This window comes from Vombatus ursinus, unplaced genomic scaffold (assembly GCF_900497805.2).
Source record: "Vombatus ursinus unplaced genomic scaffold, bare-nosed wombat genome assembly UNPS02011916.1, whole genome shotgun sequence".
Classification (NCBI taxonomy): domain Eukaryota; kingdom Metazoa; phylum Chordata; class Mammalia; order Diprotodontia; family Vombatidae; genus Vombatus; species Vombatus ursinus.
Window position 1 is genome coordinate 1,129,013 of NW_020951694.1, and position 22,978 is coordinate 1,151,990.

Below are 22,978 nucleotides of genomic sequence, written 5' to 3' on the forward strand. Positions count from 1 at the left end.
GCATCCCTAATGCAGAGCACAGTCCATTTGTCTCAGTTTATTGACCTAGAAGGTAGAGAGTTGGACACACAGATGTGGAAAGATAAATATAATCAGTTTTTCTAAGTCTGTTTCCTTAAAAATATAAAGCTAAAAAGTTTGTATTATCTTAAATCTTTTCTTTCTCTTCACAGCACTGATCCAGAAGCCTTTCCCCTCTTCACTACAATGGCTTCCCTCTCAGTGAGGGAGTGAAAGGGCTTGGCACAACAGAGATCACAATCATTTTCAATCTAAAATTTCCAATATCTATCTGGTATTTGCACAATTGCAAGATGCCCTATTCTAAAGAGAGCCCTTCTAATTTCCTACGATCGTAATTTAGCCAAAGCTTCCAAATCCTGGAATCTGGATTTTCCCAAATATCAACATTGCCAAACCTTCAAATTCCTGGACTGTTAATTCTTCCAGAATCTCTATGTGTTTGGAATGTCAATCTATTTTAAAATAAAAATTATCTGATCATTTCTCAAGAGTTCCTAACTCTCCTCTTCTTTCTCCCCTACTCTCTCTGGAGAAGGGTAAAGGTAAAGGTTAAGAGGGGAGGGAGGCCCTTGGTGCATCTACTCCCTGCCTCCAGGCATTCTTCAGTCTCTTTTGTGGTTCCGCTTTATAGCTATATATACACACATATGTATATCTACATATACATATACATATACGTAATATATGTATCTTTGTGTGTAGATATATATTTCTTTTTTTTATTATGTATTTTCCCACAGTTTTTCTCTAAAGTGCCAGAAACAATATCTTTTTTTGGGGGAAGGGGGGAATGTTTTCCTGTATTTTTAGTTTTTTTCTTTAAACACTGGGACTTGGTACATTCAGTAGGAAACTCTTTACTTGGGTTTTGGCCAAGACCAAAAAAAGTGCAAAGAGAGAGGGAGCACAGAGAGAGAGGAATGATACTCCTTAATGTATAGGGAGTGAGGCAGGCCTTCTCTCCCACCCCAATGCCCCGATTGTTTTGCTTGTGGGGGAATAACAAGCAGTTTGGGATCTGGGGGAATAATCCCTATACTCCAAATCCACCTGCGTCGAGGATTCATTACCTTGACTTCAGCAGCAGAGTTTGCTGAGGGTTGTTATCTTGTCCCCTATCCGGCTGGAAGAAAGTCTGCCATTTTAAGCAGAAAGCAGCTTTTGCTCTTTTCAAATTACTTCCCACCTATCAAATTTACTCCCCTACCTGACTCTCTTTGTTTTGTGTTTTCATTTAGACATGGGTAGGGGAAGTTGTCTTTCATTTAATCATAGACAGGGGAAGGCCCAATTTGAGAGGTGAATAGAAATAGGGTTTTAGCTCCAATTCCCCAGCACGGGGCTGAGATCAGGAGCAGATTGTTTTTCATGGGCTCAAGGGATTGGGGAATAGTACCCATTTTCCCTACTAGGAGGGAATGGGGTACCCCTTAATGGGGTATCACTAGTGCAAATTAGAGGCTTGGGGGCTACTTGGGAGTCCCTTGTTCCCCATCCCTTATGTAGGATTTTTAGGAATGGGGAATTGGGTAAGGTGCTCTTTTGGATGGAAAAGGACCTCCTGAACAGGGGAGTTGGGGGTTGCTCTAATACTCAACCTGGGGAATAAGACAGTTCCACTTGGATCCATACCAGAGTATTTGTGGATATGATATTGGGAGAAATGGAGTTGTTGAAAGGGTGGGAGGGCATGTGCAAATTTTAATACCTCCCATACCCAGACACTACTCCAATGGTTTTCCTGGCTATTTAATCTGGTCTGGGTGAAACTATCACCAAAAAAAGAAAAAAATGGAGGTGATTTTTATTATCCCCCACATCTGGCTGAGCAGAGAAAGAGCCTCCTATATGGCCCAACCAGCAACCATTTCTTTTCACTTGAAAGAGTCTAGGAATGACCAACACTGAATTTGGGGGACAGAAGAACATGACTATTGCTCTGGACAGGGACAGTATATTCCCCAGCAGCACAGGAAGAGTTGTTTCAGAAGGTCCTTGGGTGTGCAGGTGGTAGGTATTACAATGGTTCTGGCACTGGGCCATACTACCCTGTCATCTGTACTGGGGGTGGGGGGAGGGGAGGGGAGAGAAGAGGTGCTATGGAATGTGCTGGGAAAAAGGTTTTTTTGGAGTGGTAGGAAGGAAACAGTAGAGGGAAAGTAGGTTACAAGGTGAGAGGCGGTATCCCCCTAGATCTAGAAACCACAAGTGGCATTTCGGAGGGGGAATACACACACACACACACACACACACACACACACATATGTATATGAACATATATACATATATATGCATGTGCATAAACCCACATGTATCTATGTTGCTCCAGGAGCTGGGGGTCCGGGTAACTACATTGAAACAGCAAGATACCCTTCCCATAGGGACCACCCTGGGCTGATCGTGGTGAAGCAGGAGGAAGGATCTGGGGAAGAGGAAAAGAGATGGTGAGACCCACCGACTATCACTTCCCATGAAATGGGAAAACTGCTATAAACCCCAAATCAGCCTCAACCCAAGAGATCTCGGGAATTTTCTCCCCTGTATGCCTCTCATATCAGCTAGTTATAGCTCAGAAGCTGCTTGAGATCTCCAGGGGAGTTGGGGGACAGGCTAGGGCCAGTGGGGCAGGAAAGGGTGGGTAGAAAGCAAGGGTGGCTTCTGGTGGAAGGGGCTAACCGAGTAATGAGTTCACCCCACATCTCCCTTCTGGGCCCTCTCAATTCCTTCCCCACCCCCATCCCCCTTGGGGGGGACCGGTGAAGGCATCGACTGAGGGAGAGGGGGTGTTGGGGGTGCTGCCCGAGGGTTCACAGCATAGCTAAAGACCCCAGGCAAGAAGGGTAGGGCACCACCACCCTTCTCATCAGGCAGGACCATGTTGAGGGCAACTGGAAGTGCAGCCAGGTTACTGAAGTTGTAAGGGTAGGCAGCAAGTAGCTGAGGACCATACACCAGTGGGTAGGGCTCAGGGTAGAAAGTGACTTTGGCAGGTGCAGTCCCCTCCACAACCCCCCCAATCAATCCCTCAGCTCCAGCCTTCTCCACACCTGAAACCTCCTGCTTGTCTTCAACCAAGGCCAAGGGGAACTCCTGCACTGGAGGATAGTTTCCACCTCCCACTGCTAGGGGTTCCTCCCCTCCTGAGATAACAGGATCCTGGAGAGAGGCAGCCTCAGGGCCTCCCCCACCAACCCCCCCTCCCCCACCAGCCTCACCACTGGATGATGACACCTGCATTTCCTGGGGGGCCTCTTCCTTTACCCCACTGTCACCTAACCCCAGTCCTGACCCAGCCCCACTTCCTCCACGGCTCTTGGAATAGGCAATAACAGGTGTGGGTGTACCCCCTGGCTGCTCCCCAGTGTGCCTCTGCCCATGGCGGCTCAGGGCAGCTGCTGTCTTACACACCTTTGAACAATGGGAACAGGCAAAGCGGGTCAAAGGCTTCCGGCCAGCCCGGGGTCCCTGGATCCCCCCCCCACCATGGGCTTCCTGGTGTTTGTGCAGCTTCCTCAGGGCTGAGAAAGCTTTGCCACAGTCTCCACATTGATGTTTCCACTCACTGCTGGCCTCTCCAGAGGGGCTCTCAGTGGATCTGGACTCCTCCCAGGCTCGTCTTTCAAACTTCCTTCTCCAGCGAGGGCGGCGGCACTTGGGGGTCCCACCACCAGTGCTGGTCCCACTACTCCCCCCACTAGTGCCAACCAATTTTCTTTTAGGTTTATAGGAATAGTATGGCCGCCAGAGTTGGTCCTCACTCCCTGCCTCAGTCTCCTCTTCTTCCTCTTCTTCCTCCTCCTCCTCTTCCTCATCTTCACTGTCCTCTCCTTCTTCAAGGCCACTGGCCTCTCCAGGGTGGAGGTCAGTCTCAGAAATTCTTCGAGTGACAATAGCCTCCTCACCTATTCGAACCGTGATCTGGCATAGCGGTGGGGGGGGCTGGGGTTGGGAAGAGTCTCCGCCCCAGCTGAGCCCCCCAGAAGGACCCATTCCCCCCCCACCAGCTGGTTTGGCTGTGTATGTCAGAGTCTTTCCTGCCCGGAGATTCCTACCCTTGGTCTCTTCTGCAGTGGCCCCCGTTGTGGTTGTGGCTGGGGTGGATGGTGTTGCTGTGACCACTGCTACTGCTGGCTGGGGTGGAGGGGGTGGGTATTCACGTTTCTTGGGTGGCCTTGGTGGAGCTGTGTAGGCAATCACTGAGGCAGCCTGAGCTCCAGTAGTGCCAGTCATGCTACTTCCTGCGCTGCTACCCCCATGTACAATAACTGAAGGGGCTGGGTGGGCAAAGGCAATGACAGAAGGTGGGGGGGCAGGGTTGGGGGGTGGAGGAGGGACAGGTGGTGGGGGTGGTGTTGTGGGGAGGAGTGGGGGGACGGTAGATGCAGATGGAGTGGGTTCTGGTGACAAAGGGGCAGGAGCAGGGGTGGAGGGCGCCCCTTGGCTATAAGTCTTATAGGGTCGTTTGGCAGACCGCATAGGGAGAAGGCGGTACAGCTTGAGGGTATTCAGCTTGGGTTTGTAGCCACCATTAGGGGTCTTCTCACTGGCCAAGAGGCCTGGGCTGATACCATGGAAGGCTCGCTGGTGAGTCTTCAAGTTGTAATAGGTGACAAATGTCTCCCAGCAGAAGATGCACTGGTACCTGGACAGAGGTAACAGGTCAATAGGAAACAGTGTTACATGGGAAACAAGTCCAGGTCATTTAAGGCTGTTTACCCCAGGGTCAGGATTTCGGATTCCTTACTCATTTTTGTTTGAGCATGCTTCCAGCTGTCTGGAACGTTGTTTCACAGGGGTATCAGATTCTAAAGTTAGAAGGGACCCTGGAGACCCTTTATGTCCAATCCTTTCATTTTGTAAAATACACCCCCCCCACACACACAACCCTAAGGCTTTGAAACCAGGTCCTCTAACTCCAAACAAGACTCTCTTTGAAATACAGAATCTTAAAAAGACAGAACCCCCTAAGATCTCAGAATTCCTGATGTATTGGAAGCGAAATCTCAGGATTATGTAGGCCTAGCCTCTGTCCTAGATGCAGAAGTGCAGACCTAGCTTCCGATTCCCTTCCCCCCACCACCCCCAATGAGGTCTGAGGTCCCACGTACTCACCTCCGCTCCCCTGTGTGCCACACCTCATGCTTGGTCCGGTATTCAGCCAGGGCAAACACCTTTTCACAGTAGCGGCAGGGATATTTCCTCCGCCATGAGTGTACATTACTATGCCGCTTTAGACTCGAGAGTGTCACATAGGAGCGTTCACAAGCCCCACACACATATAGCACATGACCCCCCACCACCTTCACCACATGCTCTGGACCCCCTCGAAAACTTGTGCTGGGGGAAGCAGATGAATTCTGGATCCCTTCTGGGCTCTCTTCCTGGGAGCCCCCAGCCCTGGGCCCACCTGCGGTTCCTCGGGGCCCTGTCCCTCGCCTACACTGTGCCTCATGTGTCTGCAGCCGTTTAGCATGGATAAAACTTTTCCCACATCGAGGGCAGGGAAGAGACCGCCGGGGAAGGGAAGTCTGAGACGTAGGGACTTCACTTCCACTTCTCTGCCACTCCTTCGAAGGCCCAGTGGTAAAGCTATCAACCTCAGGTGGAGCTGGGGGTGGTGGAGCAGGAGGAACCCAAGCATCCCCACTTTCGCTGAGACCCTGAAGGCGTGAGATACCTAGACGCCGTCCCAAAGCCCCAATTTCTGCCATAGCTGCCCCGTCCTCGCCACCTCCAGGCAGCGCCAGTCGGGCACTGTAGATGAAATTGAGGACGTCAGAGAAGGCAGCTGCTGGGACTCCTGGCAACTCTAGAACCCGGGGTGGGTGTGAAGTTGTAGGGGAGGAGGATGGTGGAGGTGGAGAGGAGGAAGAGGAAGAAGAAGAGGAAAAGGAAGAGGAGGAGGAAGAGGAGGAAGAGGAGGAGGAAGATGAGGAGGAGGAGGAGGAAGAGGAGGAAGAGGAGGAGGAAGAAGCAGAAGAAGCAGAAGGGTTTGGGGCCGGGTCCCTTGTCACGGGCGACAGTGGTGATGGGGCTTGGGCCAGTAAGGCCTCTCGGAAGAAGGGGCTGGAGGCAGCCAGGACGCTTCGGTGAGCAGGGAATTTGGTGTCTCCAGCAATGAGGGTGACGTCACAGAAGAGGCCACGGAGACGCTGTTCATTGAGTTGGTGCAGCACAGCTGGGGCATGGGACGGGTCTGTCACCTCTGCAGGGGGGGGCATGGCGCCAGCCTGCAGACGGAAGAGGGAAGGGCAAAGAAGATTCAATCGAGGGTTGAAGGAAGCTGTCCAGGAGGTTTGGGGACAACGGGTGAGAAAGATGCGTTAAACCAGAGGGGGACGGGACACCAGGGGATCAGGGATGGAGTCAGGGGTAAAAACAGGAAGAAGATTAGAGGAAGCACCAGGGAGACAGAAATCAATCATCAGAAACCAGGGAGAACAAATGTCAAAAAGGGAGAAAGGTAAAGAGAGCCAAAATTAATGGAGAGAAACTGGGAAGGGGCAACTGTTATGAACCAAAGGACAAATAAGAGGAAAAAAAGTTCCCTGAAGCATCTGGTCAAAGGTGAAAAATCAAGTGTCCAACATTAGGGGTTCCAAGAAACCAAAGTAGAAAGGCTGGTGGTCAGATGAAAGTCAAAGGTCAAAATGCAGGAGAAATATGGATTTTTAGGATTTGGAGCTGGAATGGGGCCTTAGAGATCTAGTCCAACCCCCTTACAGAAAAGGCTCAGAGAGGTTAAATAGCTCGCCCATGATCACACAGATACCAAGCAGCAAAACCAGGATTTGAACTCAGGTCTTCTGACTACAAATTCAGTGTTCTTTAAATTAGACAACAACCTGATCTACTCAGAGGCCAGTTACTAGGAGGCTGGTCAGAAAGAAAGGTGTTAGAGAGGTTGAGCAGTTAAAGGAGTCAGCGTTCACAAGGTCACAAGGGATAAGAGTCTTGGACAATGACAATCAAAAGCCATGGAGGTCAGAGGGCAAGGGAAAATCAGAATACCTGAGAATCATATTTATTTCGGGGCAGGAAGGGGAAGCTTCAATGACCCCCATTTTGTGTAACTCTAATTCCTAGACAAAATGTCCATTTGTCCATTTGGCACACTATTCCTCTCCTACCCCACTTTCCTATCCAAATTCTAGATCTTATATCAGGATTATCTGCCCACCTCCTTCTTTTGAAACTCCCCTATCATAGCCTTTACCTGAGGGAGAGGTCAACATGGAGTGAAGGGGGTAGTTCCTTCAGCTTGGTTTCAATTTTCTGTGGAGAAATAAAAGATCAGAAATCAGTGGAATCTTATGGAAGATGGCAGGAGAGCTGAGAAGGAAAGGGCAGAAGCAAGAAGCTACAGAATGGGTGAGGGTTTGGGGGGGGGGGTCAAAGTAGCCAGGCTGTTTGTCTGCACACTTTCATCTCTATAAGTAGCCCCAGTCAGGTCATTTACATAGCACGGTTTTATTGGCTCCAAGAAATGACAATTTATTTGCAGAGTCCCATTATTGGTCCAAAGAAGACAATTCATTTGCATTCTGCAAAATTACTGTCCTAAAGATGTCTAGTCAGTTAATTTGCATATTACCATCTCATTGCCCCATATTGATTCACCTACACAGCCCAAATTTGTTAATAAGCCTTTCGACAGCCTCACTGGATTGGTTATTTGATTTATATAGTGCTAATCAAATATTAAAGAAAACTTGAGATTTGTATGTTGCCTTTCATATAATAAGTTTCTTTACACACTGCAGATAATTTGCATAATCTTTTCCACAGGTCCCTTCCAGTTCTAGAATTCTGTGGTTCCAGGTTTCAGTTGGCTAGTGTTTATCAATACCTAGTTATGTGGAGATTTAAACCTGTGTCCACAAAGCTAGAGATTTGTTCCGTCACAGAGACTTTAATAATAGGCCAACCAGGAAATTTCAGTTTGGGTCACTAGTCATTCTCTACTCTTCCCAAAGGAACAGTTCCAAGATTAATATAAGCCATCATCAAGAACTCTGACAGATCTCACACACATGCATGCCCATATACTCTCTATTTTCTAGTGATTTAGGGGAAGAACATCAAAGTAGAAGTTAAGAGACTTTGGGTTCTAGACTTGGATCTGTCACTTATTATAATATTAGTATGTTTATATGGTCCTGTAAGTTTTACAAAATGTTTCCTTAAAACAACCCTGAGACGTGGGTAGTGCAAAACATCATTCCTATTTTACAAATGACAATCCTGGGGCCCAAAGTGGTGAAGTGACCTCCTCAAGTTCACACTTAAGGCTGAACCAAGGTCTTCTGACAGTAATTTCAGTTTTCTTTCTGATAACTAGCTATATAACTTTGACTATACAAAATGAAAGAATTTCAGAATGAAAGCCTTTACTACATCAAGATTCCATGAAATAATGTATGTCAAAGGACTCTGTAAAACTTATGGTACCATGTAAACTTGAAGCATAATGATCCCTTCTATATGCTACAGCACTTAGTATGAAAAGTGCTTTCATACAAATTATCTCATTTGATTCTCACAAGGACTTTGTGATGTAGACTGTGAAAGGGTTACTATCTCCATTTTACAGATAATCAAACTGAGGCTCAGGATCAAATACCTACTAAGTGGCAAAACTCAAGGCTAGAAGTCAGTCCAGAGATCTACTGCTCTCACTTATACACATCTTCCTTATAAAAATATCTTTTAGGGGCAGCTAGGTGGCGTAGTGGATAGAGCACTGGCTCTGAAGTTAGGAGGACCTGAGTTCAAATCCAGCCTCAGACCAAACACTTGACACGTATTAGCTGTGTGACACTGGGCAAGTCACTTAACCACAATTGCCTAAAAATTAAAAGAAAAAAAGGTCAAAAAAATCTTTTGGGAGGTCTTTTAGATACCCTCATATACAGCTTCCCACAGTCTTCTCTCATGTACATACCATCTTACATACTTAAACACTCCCTGAATATGGTGGCTTGCAGTTTTTTGCACATTTGTTGAATCAAATATTAAAAATTAGAAACTCCTTATAAACTATATGAACACATCTTTATATATATACAGCCTCTTCTCATGGACAGCCTAGTCTTCCCTGCAAAAAGATACAACTTTCCAGAGATATATCACTCTTCGATGGGAAGGGAGAGAGACAGAGATGCAATGAAAGAACAAAACAGCCATATACTAGTAGAGGAGCAGCTAGAGACAGAGGCACGTAGGTATACCAATATTAGATTATAAGATCCTTGCTGGCAAAGATAATATTTTATATACCTTTATATCTCCCTTGGTGCCTAGTACAGCTTAGGCCTCAAGCCACATGTGGCTCTCTAGGTCCTCAAGTGCAGCCCTTTGACTGAATCCAAACTTCACAGAACAAATCCCCTTAATAAAAGGATTTGTTCTGTAAAACTTAGACTCAGTCAAAAGGCCGCACCCAAGGACCTAGAAGGCCACATGTGGCCTCAAGGCCATAGGTTCCCCACCAGCTGTACATATTACTTGCTTCAAAACTGTTTACTGAATAAATGTTACATTAATGTAGAGATTTTGCAGTTACTAAGTGCTTTTCTATGTTACAAAATGTTCCTTCACTAACAACTCTGTGAACAGGTAGTTCATTATTATCCCTATTTTACAGATTAAAAAACTAATGGCCAGATAAATTAAGTGACTTGGCCAAGGTCACAGATCTGGTTTATGGTAGAACCATGACTAAAACCCAAGTCCAATTCTAGATCTAGTGTCTTTTCCATCCTCTCACACACAAAAAGAATGTGTGTGTGCGCTTATTCAAGTGTATCTTCTCCTGTACTCCTTTGGCAGTGGAAAAATTACCCAAATGTCCACATTATCATGGATAGCCATCATCATCTCCACATATTTATAGAGAGCTTGTTAAATGAAAGGCCTTGTGGTAAATGATAGGCATACGATGTGTTAATGGGACAGGTATATGGCTCCTCCTATTTTTGGGCAAACTGAGTTTTGTGGACAAATGAACCTAATTTTTTCCACCTGTAAAATACTTTCACAACCTATCAGGCAGAGTTGTCATGAAAAAAGCAATTCGTAAGTCTTAAATTCTTCAGTGGATCTGGACCTCATCAAGGTGGATACTCCCTCCAGTGGCATAGAACACAACTCATCCATGTCTTCTCATTCTGTTTGATTGTTGTCCATGTAGTACACATAAATCTACCACAAAAGACTTACCCAACATATTGGAAGTAGCAAAGTCTTTCCTTCCATGGGTATCAGTGTAGCATTAGGCTGCCTATTTATTATTCCTCAGTCATTACATGACTGTCCCACCCCTTTTTTTTCCCATCACACATTTCTTTAATACTTTTGCATCATTTCTTGTGCACAAGTCATTGTTGATAACATGTTATAGCCTACTGATATTCATCATGCATCCCTTCATTGAGCTTAGACTCATTCAAATTTTGATTCTTAAGAGATTTCCCATTATATATAGTCACATATTATCACAGAAAAACATTGGTGTTAAAAAGATGTAATTTTTGTGTTAATGAGCAATTTGGAAGTATTAAAAAATTGCAGCACTTTCCAGCTTATTCTCAGTCCCCCCATTAGAATGTGATCTCTCTAAAAGCAAGGGTTGTTTTTTGCTTTTCTTTGTATCCCAGGTACTCAGCACAGGACCTGTGAAATAGTAGCTGCTTAATAAATACTAGTTTACTAGTGACTATTCAATAGTTGGACATGTTGCACTGTTTCTCCGAGTTACATGAACTGATGAACTAACTCAATGTAATTCTGTTACACATCATAAATAGAAATTCTTCATCCATTTGGCTGTTCCTATGTGGATTGTTAGGCAAAACTCTTTTGAATCTTTGAATCTCAATGGGAAGCTCTCTAGTTTTTTGGGAAATGATGCAATCAGTACAATATCATTTGTAAACAGGAACATCTGGAGAACCTTACCATCTATAAGGAATCCCTCTTCTTCCATTTGAACTCTTCCCAGGACAATCTCCACAACTGATAAACAACTCTGGAAAACTCAGACGTTTTCCTGTTTTTATCCTTTGATTGATGGTATGATCAATATAATCAAAGGAACATTTATCTCTGATTCAATTATCTTGTTGTGATCTTGTATCATCTTAACATATACATGAAAGACAATCTGTTGGGAGTATCAAGGATGCAATTTGCTTTGCCATGTAAAATGTATTCTCATATTAAAAAAACAATAAATGCAATGGGATGTTGTATTCTGTCTTTCACTGTGATTATGAAAATGTGGTCTTAAACCTAAAGCTCTGCATACTTTTTGCTTTTAAAAATGGTTTATTAACTTTAATCTCTCCCTCCTACTATCTCTAACTGAACAATTTTTAAAAAACACTCCCAAAGTAAAGAACCTAATAAAAACTTAAAGAACTTAATAAAAAGCTGCAGGGTTTGGTAAAACAAAGTCTCACATTAGCCATGTCTGAAAACGTATGCTTCTTTCTACATTTAAGTTCATCTCCTCTCTGTCAAGTGAGTGTTCTGTTTTATCTTCATTCTTCTGGCCTCATGGTTTATCACTTCATTGATCAGAATTCTAAATTCTTTCAAAGTTGTTTACTACAATGTTATCATCATATAAATTGTTCTCCTAGTTCTGCTTACTTCATTCTGCATCAGTTCATGGAGTTTTTCTCACTTTTCTCTGAAATTGTCCATTTCATCATTTCTTATGGCACAATAATATTCTATTACATTCATATTCAATTCAATTGTTTAGGCATTCCTCAATAGAAGTACACTCTTAATTTCCAACTTGAAAAGAGCTGCTATAAATGTTTTTGTACATTTATTTTTCCTCTTTTATTTCTTTGTGGTAGTGGTATAGATAGTTCAAAGGATATGTACAGTTTAATAATTTGGAGGGCTTCCAAACTGTTAAATACAAATATATTTGTGCAAATGTATTTGTATATCTATACAAATGTATTTACATTAGTCCTTGCTCTGCTGCTAACTTGCTATGTGACCTCGGGCAATTCACCTCCTGTCTCTGGGGCTCAATTTCTTCATTTGTAAAAAAAAAAAAGAAAAGAAAAGAAGAGAGAGAGATTAGACTAACAATTTCTAAATTCTCTTCCAGCTCTAAATCTATGATATTACAATTCTGAGTTTCTTCAAGCTCATCTATCATATGGATCTGTGATTAATCATATCCTACTTGGGCTTTCCCTGTCTATCTTCTGGTATACAAGCTTACCAGCCTGTTTCTTGATCTTTCACCAGAGGAAATTGCATGAGAAAGAGAAATTTTAACTGGTCTCTGATCAGCTCTAGGTAAAAATCTAGGAGGGAGGGGCATGGAGAGGGATAGAAGTGGTAGTAGAATGAAATATATGGGATGATATTGGCTTAAAAGTGGCTTTGTATTATCTTTAGCTTTCAATATTTCAAGTTCTTCTAGCCCTCTCCCTCTCTTTCCATCCCCACTTTTCCCAAGTAAGGTATATGAGAGAAGTAATTGTCACACAGGAGAGATTAAAATAATTGCTCTTGTCATTTGGGGGAGGGGGGCAGAGGGGAACCCAATAGGAATAGAGATAATTGCGTTCAAATGCTGAGTGCCCATGTGACCTTGAGTTAAGTCACTGTGTCTCTCTGGGCCTTATTGTCCTCATCTATAAAATGAGAGGGATAGACTGGATGATATCTAAGTGCCATGATATAGTACTTTACAAATAACTTTCTCCTTGCAATAGGCAGTGTAAGTATTATGCCCATTTTGTGAAGGAGAAAACAAGTTCTGAAAGGTTTTCACTTCTCGAATTCAATCTGGTAAACATTAACTGCCTAATAGGCACTGTGCTAGGCACTGGAGACAAGAAGGAAACAGCATCTGCCTTGAAAAAGCTTATGTTCTCTTGGGCTCTTGTCCAAGATCATACAGATATTATATTTGAAAACTTAAAGCCAAATCTTTTAGTGTTCTTTTTGCTGTATGATGCCATTTTGCTAGTTTCACTAGAATTTAGCTGTGATCTTACCTGGCATAGAGTAAAGTGCCCTGAAGGGATAACCAAGACTAGTAAATTTCAAAGGAGGCAGAGGTGAAAACCCTGGAAGGCTAGAAGAGTATTCGTCATGGAGCCACCAGGGAAAAATTGGTGTAAAACCTTTGTGGGGCTCCAACTTTCAAGAACAGTCCAACTTGGGTTCTATTTACTCCTTTTCCTTATAATGGCAGTTGTTGTTTGGTTTCTACTTCTCTTCCTTATCATCAACAAATATCGATTGAGCACCAACTGTGCTCAGGGTACCATATAACATTCTGAAAATACAAATATGAGGATTGGGAGTAGTCAGAGTTTTGTGGAAGAAATGGTACTAATACTGGATCTTGAAGTAAGACTCAGACTAAGAAAAGGTGAGGAGAGTGGACCATATAGCAGGTAGAGGCTCCAAAGTTCTTCCAAACTTGGCCGTGTCCTACTTTTCAAGCAAGCCTTATTACTCCCCTCCATGCACTCTACAATCCAGCTAAACCTGCTCTCTTTCTGTTTCTCACTTATGAGTCACCATTTCCCATCTCTATGCCTTTTCACTGGCTGTCCCTCATACCTGAAATGCATTCTTCCTCCACCTCTGTCTTAGAATCCCTAGCTTCCTTCAAAGTTCACCTCAAACACCACCTCCTATGAGTCCTTTCTTGATTTTCCCAGCTAAAATTTTCCCAGCAGTTTGCCTCCCCACCAAATTAGCTTTGTAACTCTGGTTTAAATAGTTATAGACACTTTAGATATTATTACTATAGGGAACAGAATCTTGGTGGGCAGCTACAGTTTAAAGGTCATTTAAGAGTTAACTGTCATGTCTGAAAAAGACTGTGTGAGTTACTAAGACAGAACTATGAGAACATCTTTCCTAGGAGATTGAGTTAACTGATATCTTTGAGGAATATTAAAGAAATATTTTGAGAGAATTTTGTGTAACTCATCCTGTAAAGAAGACATACGGAGAAGAGATTTTAACTGCTCTTCTCGGGGAGCTGCATAGTGGGACTACATTTCCAGTGTCAGTGGAGAAGCCAGCAGCTGCAGTTGACAGCTAAAGTGGACTCTATCATATCTTCTGAGAGCAGATACATTATTGAAAAATCTAAATACATTTTTCCATTGTTTGCTGATCTCTAAATAAATTGCATAGGCAGTAGCACTAGTTTAAGCAAGCCTATGAGAAAGGGAAAGAGAGAGAGAACGGGAAAGGAAAGGAAAGGCTACTCGTATGGGAAAAGAAGTTTATCCAGTTTATAAAGTGCGGTAGCAATTCAGACAGAATTAATGAGATTGTGCATTTCTATTAATTTATGAGCAAATATCAGAAAATACCCTTTGATTGCCTTAGAATATTGGTAGAGAGTAAAGAAATGAGCCCGCAGCAGTTAGTGAGGGGGTGATGACTGGTATAGTAGTTGACAATCCACCAGATTACACAAGAATTGTTACACCTAAACCTTGTTACATATTTTATTTATTTTGTATGTATTTTGTTCATATTTATATGCATACATGTTTTATCTCCTCACAGAATATATGTTCCCTAAAGGAAGGAAATGATTCATTTTGGTCTTTGTATACCCATAGTGTCTAGCACTTAATGTGTTGATTTACTCATCAACAGTATGCTTTGTAGATGACAATTTTTAAAATTGGTCCTTAAAGGACAGATAGTACTTAAACTTGGAGAGAGGGTGATGGTAGTAAAAAAACAAAGATTTTGAGGGAATCCTGACATTTTCTTCCGGGGTAGGGATGCCTGAATGGTCATGAGGACCACTGCTGGGAATGCAGGAATAGAGACAGATTCAAACTAAGGCACATACATTTATGTGCAGGTTAGTAAAACCTTAAATTTATATAACACTTCAAACTTTACAAAACTTTTTCATATATTTTATCTCACTTCATCCTCACAACAACTTTGTTGCATTTGGTAAGCAAGGTTTTACTATCCCTGTTTTACAAATGGAGAAATTGGAACACATAGGGTAAGTGGCTTATCCATAGTTAAATAGCTATCTAGTAAGAGCTAGGTCTTCTGAGTCAGTCCAAGTCCTGTGCTTTTTCCTTCTACACTACGCTGGTTCACAACACAGCTGTTCACACTCAAGATACTACTGTCCTATGTAAATAGGCATACCAAGTACACATTCATACTCACACCACAGATTTGCCCCCTACATATCCTCTCCAACTCTTCCCATGATGTACGCACACCATTACCCACAGAGATAAATCAAGTTTGTCTACACCCAGATATCACCACATACATATGTACACATGCCTCTCTTATGAGCCATCATTCACACTCTCTCTCTCTCTCATGCATATAAACCACTCCCACACTACATGTATACCTATATAAGGAAGACCAATCCAAAGACCTGAAATACAAACTATAATCAGGAAGTGAATTCCCCTTCCTGTCCCCAAAGGCTCAATATTCTGGTTGGTTATTATTCAGAAGAGACTATATAGACACAAGGAGAGACAGTCACAGAACTAAAGGGAAATAGACTGAAAACTTCAATTTTGTGTTTTCCACTTTGATGAAAAACCACGTATGCACATGAACCCAGAGGCCTACAAATGCACCCCACCCATCCCCCTTACCCTAACCCCAAACTTCCTGTCCAACTTTCTTTCTCCAAAGTCCACTGTTAAGGGGCCTGAACAGATATAACATAGTCCTAATAGTATATACACAGGTAAGTTCAGGAGCCCATTGTATACAAAGGTGATACTAGTCACATGAATAATACCTAGCTCTAGCTGTTTCACTATTTCCCTTATTATACATCTATGTTTGGAAAGTATTCTTTAAACACACACACACACACACACACACACACACACACACACAAACACCACAAAAGTAAAGAATAACACAACAGAGAGATATATACAAACTTAACACAGAAGCACACACCCAAACCAACCTAATCACTTTCCTTCTCCAAATGAATATCCATCAACCAACAAGCACTTATTAAGATCCTATCTTGTATCAGGAACTGTGCTCTAGCACCTACATCAGCACTGGAGATATAAAGACAAAAATGAACTAGTCCCTACCCACAAGTTTAATTTTATAGGGGGAGACAACATGCACACATATAACACATACAAAATACAGAAAAAATACAAGTTGGGGGCAGCTAGGTGGCGCAATGGAAAGAGCACCAGCCCTGAAGTCAGAAGAACCTGAGTTCAAATTTGACCTTGGACCAAACATTTGACATTTACTAGCTGTGTGACCCTGGGCAAGTCACTTAACCCCAATTGCCTAAGAAAGAAGAAGAAAAAATACAAGTTAATTTTTCTTTTTTTGTCAGGAAGAAGATATTAGTAGCCAGGGAGATCAGATGGGCTTTAGGTACAAGGTGCCAATTGGGCTGAATTTTGAAACAAACTAAGGATTTGAAAAGTCAGAAGTGAGGAAGGAGTGAATTACAGGCATATAAGGTATTAAGTGGCATCTCCATGCAAAAAACTTCCAGATCTATATTTCTAGCCCTAATCTCTTTCCTGAGCTCTAATTTCACATGAATAACTTCCTCTAGACATTTCAAACTGAATGTTCTGTGGACTTATCAAACTCAACACAGCTTCTCCAGGAGCTGTTTTTTATGAAAGACAGCATAGTATGGTGATAGAGCACTAGACCTGAAGTCAGGAAGATATGGGTTCAAATCTTACCTCAACTACTTATAAGCTATGTGATCCTCAGTAAACTCTTGGCCTCAGTTTCTCACCTACAAAATGAGGGTGGTGGGCCTTGATGGCCTCAGAGTTTATCTTATGACTCTATGTCCGAAATTGAACTCATGATCTTCCAGGCTCCCACTCAAAATCCACCCCTATTCTGAACTTCACTATTTTTTGTAGAAGACCAGTCACCCAGATGTGCAACCTCAATGTCGTCCAACTTCTCACTCTCATTCACATATCCAAAGAGTTGTCAAAGAATGTTTCTATTGCCACAATATCTTTTCTGTTATAACCTTTTCTCTCCACTAGCAAAGCCACCACCCTAGTTCAGGCCCTTATCACCTGTCTCCTGAACTGCTATAATAGCTTTCTAATGGGGCTATCTGCTTTAAGACTCTCCCCTATTCACATCCTACTTTTCCAGTCTTATGCCCCTCCATGCATTCTACAGTACAGCTAAACTGGCGTTTCTGCTGTCCCATAGCTATAAGGTACTGCTTCCCTTCTTTGGGCCTATTTACTGACTATCCCTCATGTCCAAAACAACTCCCTCCTTACTTCCCCTACCTCTTGGAATCTCTGGTTTCCTTTAAGACTAACCTCAAATGCTATCTTCTGCTCAATGAATCCCCTAGTTATCTTGAATATAAGTTTTGTATATGCTTATATAAACATACATGTTATCTCCTCTCTTAGCATGTAAGTCCTTGAGGGCAGGGACTGTTTGTCTTTTTTCTTTGTATCTAGAGGCTAGCAAAGTGCCTAGCACATAGAGGTGCTTACTAAATGCTTGCTGATTGAGTTGGTAAAATGTAATCAGGTCACTGGGGCAAGTCACCTCTCTAAGCTTAAGTCTCATCTGTAAAATGGAAATAACACTTTTACATAGGGCTGTATCTCATTAGACAATTGAGAGGCTCAAATGAGATATTGTATGTTATCTCATTTAGCAAATCATAAAGTTCTGTGTACATGTCAACTATTATTTTCATCGTAGGCATGATATCCACTATATCACAAGGGGACATATAACATGGGAACACGCAAACACTACAAGCAATATAGATAGATACTTTCCAGGGGCACCGAATCACAACAGATCTATCTCATAACACAGGAATAGTACACAGACACAACCCAACATTACAAATTGGTTCACATATTACCTTGCTCAAGTTGTTCAATTTCCTTTCTACAATATGTAGGATTCACATTTGTATAGCATAGGAGGCAATGAGCAAGGAGGGGGATCCTATGGTGCCGGGCAAAGAGGTATGGTAGAATTAAAGGAAGCTGAGTTTGAGTACTGGCTGTTTCATTTATTTCCTGACCTTGGACAAGTTACTTCAATTAATCAATAAACATTTATTAAGCTCCTATTATATACCAGGGACTACACTAAGTACTATACTAGGTATCCTCACTTGTAAAATTAGAGGGTTGGACTAGATGACCTCGAAGGTCCTTTCCAATTCTAGATCCTTGATCTTAAGTACATTTCATGGAGACAAATCACAGAAGGCATCCTTGTATTAAGTCAAACACACTGATATGAGACATACACATATACACATGGTGATACCATAGGCACACCACACAGTCTAGCTTTATGACAAACTATGTTTGGTAATGTCGAATGTCACATACACAGACACACAGTACTATAGCCACGCAGTACTCCATACCATTCCACCCTTCCCACTCGTGGGGGTGGACGAAGGACGGGGAATAGCAAGACCCCCGTCCCTCCCACAGGGGCTATTCCTCTTTTCCACCCAACAAATCTTAGAGCCTAAAAGAAAACAACTCTCAATGCCACAGCACACACACATCAGCCACTTTACATACTGGACACCCCAGGCGCACAGGCCCCCACTTCTTACTCTAGCTAGCCTTCCATCCCCCTACATCACAACTCCATTCGCAGGCTCATAACTCTGCATCCCCTCCCTCCCTCTCGGCTACTACGCCATCACCCTCCCAGCAGAGAAAAGCCCAGACCCGGCCCCGCCCCACCCCCACCCTATCCCCTTTGGAGGAGGGGGACGAAAGGGGGAGGAGAGAGACTAGGTTGCATAATTAACCCTTCCTCAGCCAAATCCCCCCCTTTAATGAGGGGGAGGGTCGGCAGCCCCCCCACGACCTAGGCTCAAAGGCATCCCAGCAGCTCGTTCCCAGTGGAGAGGTTGCCCACCAGATGCCACTAACTCGGGGTCCGTGTTGGCGGTGCCCCGGAAGGGAGGCGGGTGCTCCCGGCGGGCTCGGACCAAGAGTTCTGCGCCGCCCTGGGCGGAGCCTGGAGGGGGTCCCGGGGTCTTCCCCGCCCGGACCCCCCTAATCTGGGGCCCACAATCCTCCAGCGCCCCGCGCCCTGGGGGCTAGGGGTGGGCCAGCCGTGTGCGTCCGCGTCCGGGGAACGAGGCCCAGGCCGGTCGGGGTGAGGTGAGGCGGGACGCGGGAAAGGGGCCCAGGCGTCCCTGGCTCCGGCCCACCTGACTATGATGGCGCCTCGTCCGCCAGGCCCAGTTCATCGCCTTGGCCGCTCCCGGCCACTCCGGCTAAGGCCACTTCTCGCTCCTGCTCCGGCTCCTGCTCTGACTTCGGTTCCGGCCCAACCCCCCCACCCCCCCAACCCCCCCCAGTGCCCGGCCCGGCCCCGGCCCTGCCGCCGCTGCCGCCACCGCCGCCGCTGACATCATCGGTCCCCCCTCCCTCCTCCCCGGTCCCCCCTCCCCCCGGAAACAACCCCCAACACCCCCCTCCAGACACACCGTCCCCCACCGCCGCCGCTGCCGCCTGGCCTTGAGAGAGAGGGTTTGGGGTGGGGGGGGCGCTCAGCATACGCAACCCACACACTCACCCCAGCTCGCTGGGTCAGCAACAACAAGCACAGGGACACAGTGCTACAACTGGGAGGAAAATGTAACATGTTACTCGTGGTGACAGACAGCTGTGCCCCTAACAGCATTACACAGCAATCCCCACAGTAACTGCTCTCTACCGGGCTAGGCCAGTGGGCAAAGGGTACATGTAAGGGGCAACACCTTGTGTGGATGCAAAACAAAGCACTTGAATACAGCTGTATATAGAAAGGGGGCCACATTACGAACTAAGGAAGGGGGTGGCAGTCAGAGGAAAGAACACATGTAACACAAAGTTCACATAATGCACCAACAGCAGGAATAGAAACAACCATGCCAGGGAGAGACAAAATGCACAAAACAGGACAAAGATGCACAGGATAGCTATGCAGTCACAAAAACACAATATAAGGGGACAGAGAAACCAGCTCTACCCTGGAAGTCTACATATCACTACTGAGGAACACTGGTATCAAGTTCCACAGAAAATAAATGGACAGAAAAACACATGACCACATGAAGACCCTAAGAATGCTTTATAGGCCATAGCAGTAGGACATAACAGGAATGAAAAATAACAACTCTCACATGGTTGGGGGGGGGGGCTTGAGAGGGTTGGCCCAATATGCTTTTATATTCTAATGTGAGCCAGACATCTGAAACCAGGACAGGTGAAACCCCCCCAACAATTTGCTATTCAGCCAAAGCACAAAATATACAGATTCGTGTGTGTGTCTACACACAAACATATACCAGGATAAGTATCCATACATATGGCCAATGTACCTGATGGTTGAGAAACTTAAAATACTGTAAAAACAAACACCCAAGCAAAAAAAAAAATTATGTAAATGCAGAAATTATGGCCCAGAGATAAGAGGGTCAGAAGCTGAGAAACACAGAGGCTGAAGTATACCTGTAAAAAAAATTGGAGAATTAGAAAAAGACACATTATAGGGAAAAGAAGACCCAATAGTACTCTTCAAAAGGCAGAGTTATATAATTAGTTACACACATCCTTCTAGAAACATGAGAACAGCAGTAAATGACTTAGAGATAAGAAGTAGCACTCTGTAGACTGAGAAAGACTCAAGGAGAGAGACAGCAAATAGAGATGAGACAGCAAATAGAGATCTATAATATTTTAGACATTTGGAGGTCAGGAATGACAATATACTTAAAGATAAGGCAGGCTCAGAGATTCAGACACAGAAAGAGATAGTCACAATTAGAAAAAGCCTGATAAAACATAGAAAATATTAGGAAATAGAGTTAGAGACAGAGAGACAAAGATACCTTGTCTCTCAGGGATGCCCCTCCCAACCCCCACTCCCAGGAAATTCCAGGGGAGAACTTGATCCCTAGCCTGAGGTCATAATGGCCAATGGCTGGAGTTCTGAGAAACCAGGAAGAGCATCAGAAGGCAGAGAGCAAACTATGGTGTCTAGAGAACCATGGTGAGTCTGAGGGCCCAGTAGGGTGCATGCTAACACCCAATCTCCACCTTTGGTGCTGCTTCCCCTCTTCCCCCAGTCCTAAGCTCCTCTACCACCCAGGACTCTGATATATTACACATCTCCATGAATCAGATTGTACACACAGACACAAAATGTCCCTGGAACACACACACGACATCACATACACATGTGACATCCAGGACCCTCCTATAACCAAGAAAGCATGATATCGAATACCCCACTTATCTAAGGAAGCAAAATGCACTAACACTTTTTGACTGCCCTTTTCACCTTCCTCATCCATGATCATAGTTAATCAGAGTAATAAAGTGTCACAGCATCCTCCAACCTCTAGGTTCTTCCTACTCTTGAGTCTCCCAAGGTATCAAACTCCCCTTTCCCCACCCTTCAAATCCCTAGCCCTTCCATAATACATTAGTAACAGGGTTATTGCCACAGAAGACCTTGGAGAATGGGGAGGGGGGAGGTAAGAACTTGTCCATTAGGACCACCTATTGCCCTCCTTGGCTTCTCCATGTCCAAAAAGGTCTCCACCCTAACATTTCCATGTACCCCAAGGGACCCACCTATCACCTCTCTCCCTCTATCCTTCCTACTCTCTCCTGTCCCCCCTCCATTTCCCCTCTCCCACAGGTTGCCATGTCCCACTCCTCTTTGACCCTGGATGACTTCACCCAGCCATCATCATCCCCCTCTCCATCAGGGGAGGCAAGGGAGGAGAGTCTACCCTGGCACCAACGATGCCGCCCCACAGATGCCACCAAGGGGCTGCTTGTGGCACTGCTGGGTGGAGGCCTTCCTGCAGGCTTTGTGGGGCCCTTCTCTCGAATGGCCTATCAAGCATCTCATCTACCCTCCCTTGAGCTTCTCCTTTGCCGATGCCTTTTCCACCTTCCCATCGCCTTGCTCCTCAAACTACGAGGCTCTCCACTGCTGGGGCCTACAGGTAACCGACAAAGAGCCTGGCTCCATGCCCTCCTCAACGTTCTCAGCATTGCTTGTGCCTACAGTGCTGTCCTGGTTGTGCCGGCTGGCAATGCAGCCACTGTCCGCAAAGGTTCCTCCACTGTCTGTTCTACACTCCTTGCTCTGTGTTTGGAGAGCCAACGACTCAGTAGCTATGACTGGTGTGGCCTGGTTGGTTGCACCCTGGGCTTACTTATCATTGTGAGCCCAGGGTTGGGCACTCTACAGGAGGGATCCGAAGGGGTCTACACAGCTCTTGGCTACATATTGGCTGTCTTGGGTGGCCTGGCCCTTGCCCTGGGGCTGTTGGTTTACAGATCCCTGGACTTCCCTTCCAGCCTACTGACTGTGGCATTCCTCTTTGGAGTTGTAGGGGTGATGGGGGCCTTGCCAGGGCTCTTTCTGTTGCAGACACCTGTGATACCCCACGACCCACTGAGTTGGAGCTGTATCTGGGCTGTTGGGGTTCTGGCCCTGGTTTCATTTGTATGTGCCAGCTATGCTGTCACTATGGTCCATCCAGCACTGGTGTGTGCTGTGCTACATTCTGAGGTGGTGGTGGCACTAATGCTTCAATACTATGTACTCTGTGAGACTGTGACACCATTTGACATCATGGGGGCAGGAGTTGTATTGGGTAGCATTGCCATCATCACTGCTCAAAATATCAGTTGTGATCGGGAAAGAGAGGATCTTAAGGAATGAGGCAGAGTGTGTGTATGTAAATATGTGTGTGTTGGGGGGTAGGAAGTTGGGGCTTGGGAGACTTAGGACTCAGAAGTTAGTGGAGGGAGGAACTCAGGTGTATATAATATAAGAGGTGTTACTGGTGTAATCGGGAGACACAGAACAAGACAATGTTGGGAACTTGATGGACATTACTGAAAAACAA

The 22,978-nt window shown here is 44.7% G+C and overlaps 2 protein-coding genes across 4 annotated transcripts; one reads left to right on the top strand and one right to left on the bottom strand.

The window, feature by feature from the left end:
* Window positions 1-10: 10 nt before the first annotated feature.
* On the bottom strand, window positions 11-19,672 carry ZBTB4 (zinc finger and BTB domain containing 4). Of its 3 annotated transcripts, none has more exons than XM_027857048.1 (4): window positions 19,642-19,672; window positions 7,241-7,299; window positions 5,137-6,254; window positions 11-4,666 (listed from the first exon to the last, which is right to left on the bottom strand). In XM_027857048.1, the coding sequence occupies exons 3-4, from the start codon at window positions 6,243-6,245 to the stop codon at window positions 2,713-2,715; spliced, it is 3,063 nt and encodes a 1,020-aa protein (XP_027712849.1). In that variant the 5' UTR covers window positions 6,246-6,254; window positions 7,241-7,299; window positions 19,642-19,672; the 3' UTR covers window positions 11-2,712. The 3 variants fall into 3 exon arrangements, with proteins under 3 accessions (XP_027712849.1, XP_027712850.1, XP_027712848.1); XM_027857049.1 differs by lacking the exon at window positions 19,642-19,672 and adding an exon at window positions 19,553-19,574; XM_027857047.1 differs by lacking the exon at window positions 19,642-19,672 and adding an exon at window positions 19,274-19,385.
* Window positions 19,673-21,571: 1,899 nt separating this feature from the next.
* Window positions 21,572-22,791, top strand: SLC35G6 (solute carrier family 35 member G6). The gene is made up of 2 exons (XM_027857064.1): window positions 21,572-21,586; window positions 21,754-22,791. Exons 1-2 carry the CDS (start codon window positions 21,572-21,574, stop codon window positions 22,789-22,791), a joined length of 1,053 nt encoding a protein of 350 aa, XP_027712865.1.
* Window positions 22,792-22,978: the final 187 nt, after the last annotated feature.

Coding starts and splice junctions, on each gene's coding strand:
- ZBTB4 (XM_027857048.1), bottom strand. CDS start 6,245: ATGCCCCCCCCTGCAGAGGTGACAGACCCGTCCCATGCCCCAGCTGTG. Junction 4,667..5,136: donor TGGCACACAGGGGAGCGGAG/GTGAGTACGTGG, acceptor ACCTCTGTCCAG/GTACCAGTGCATCTTCTGCT.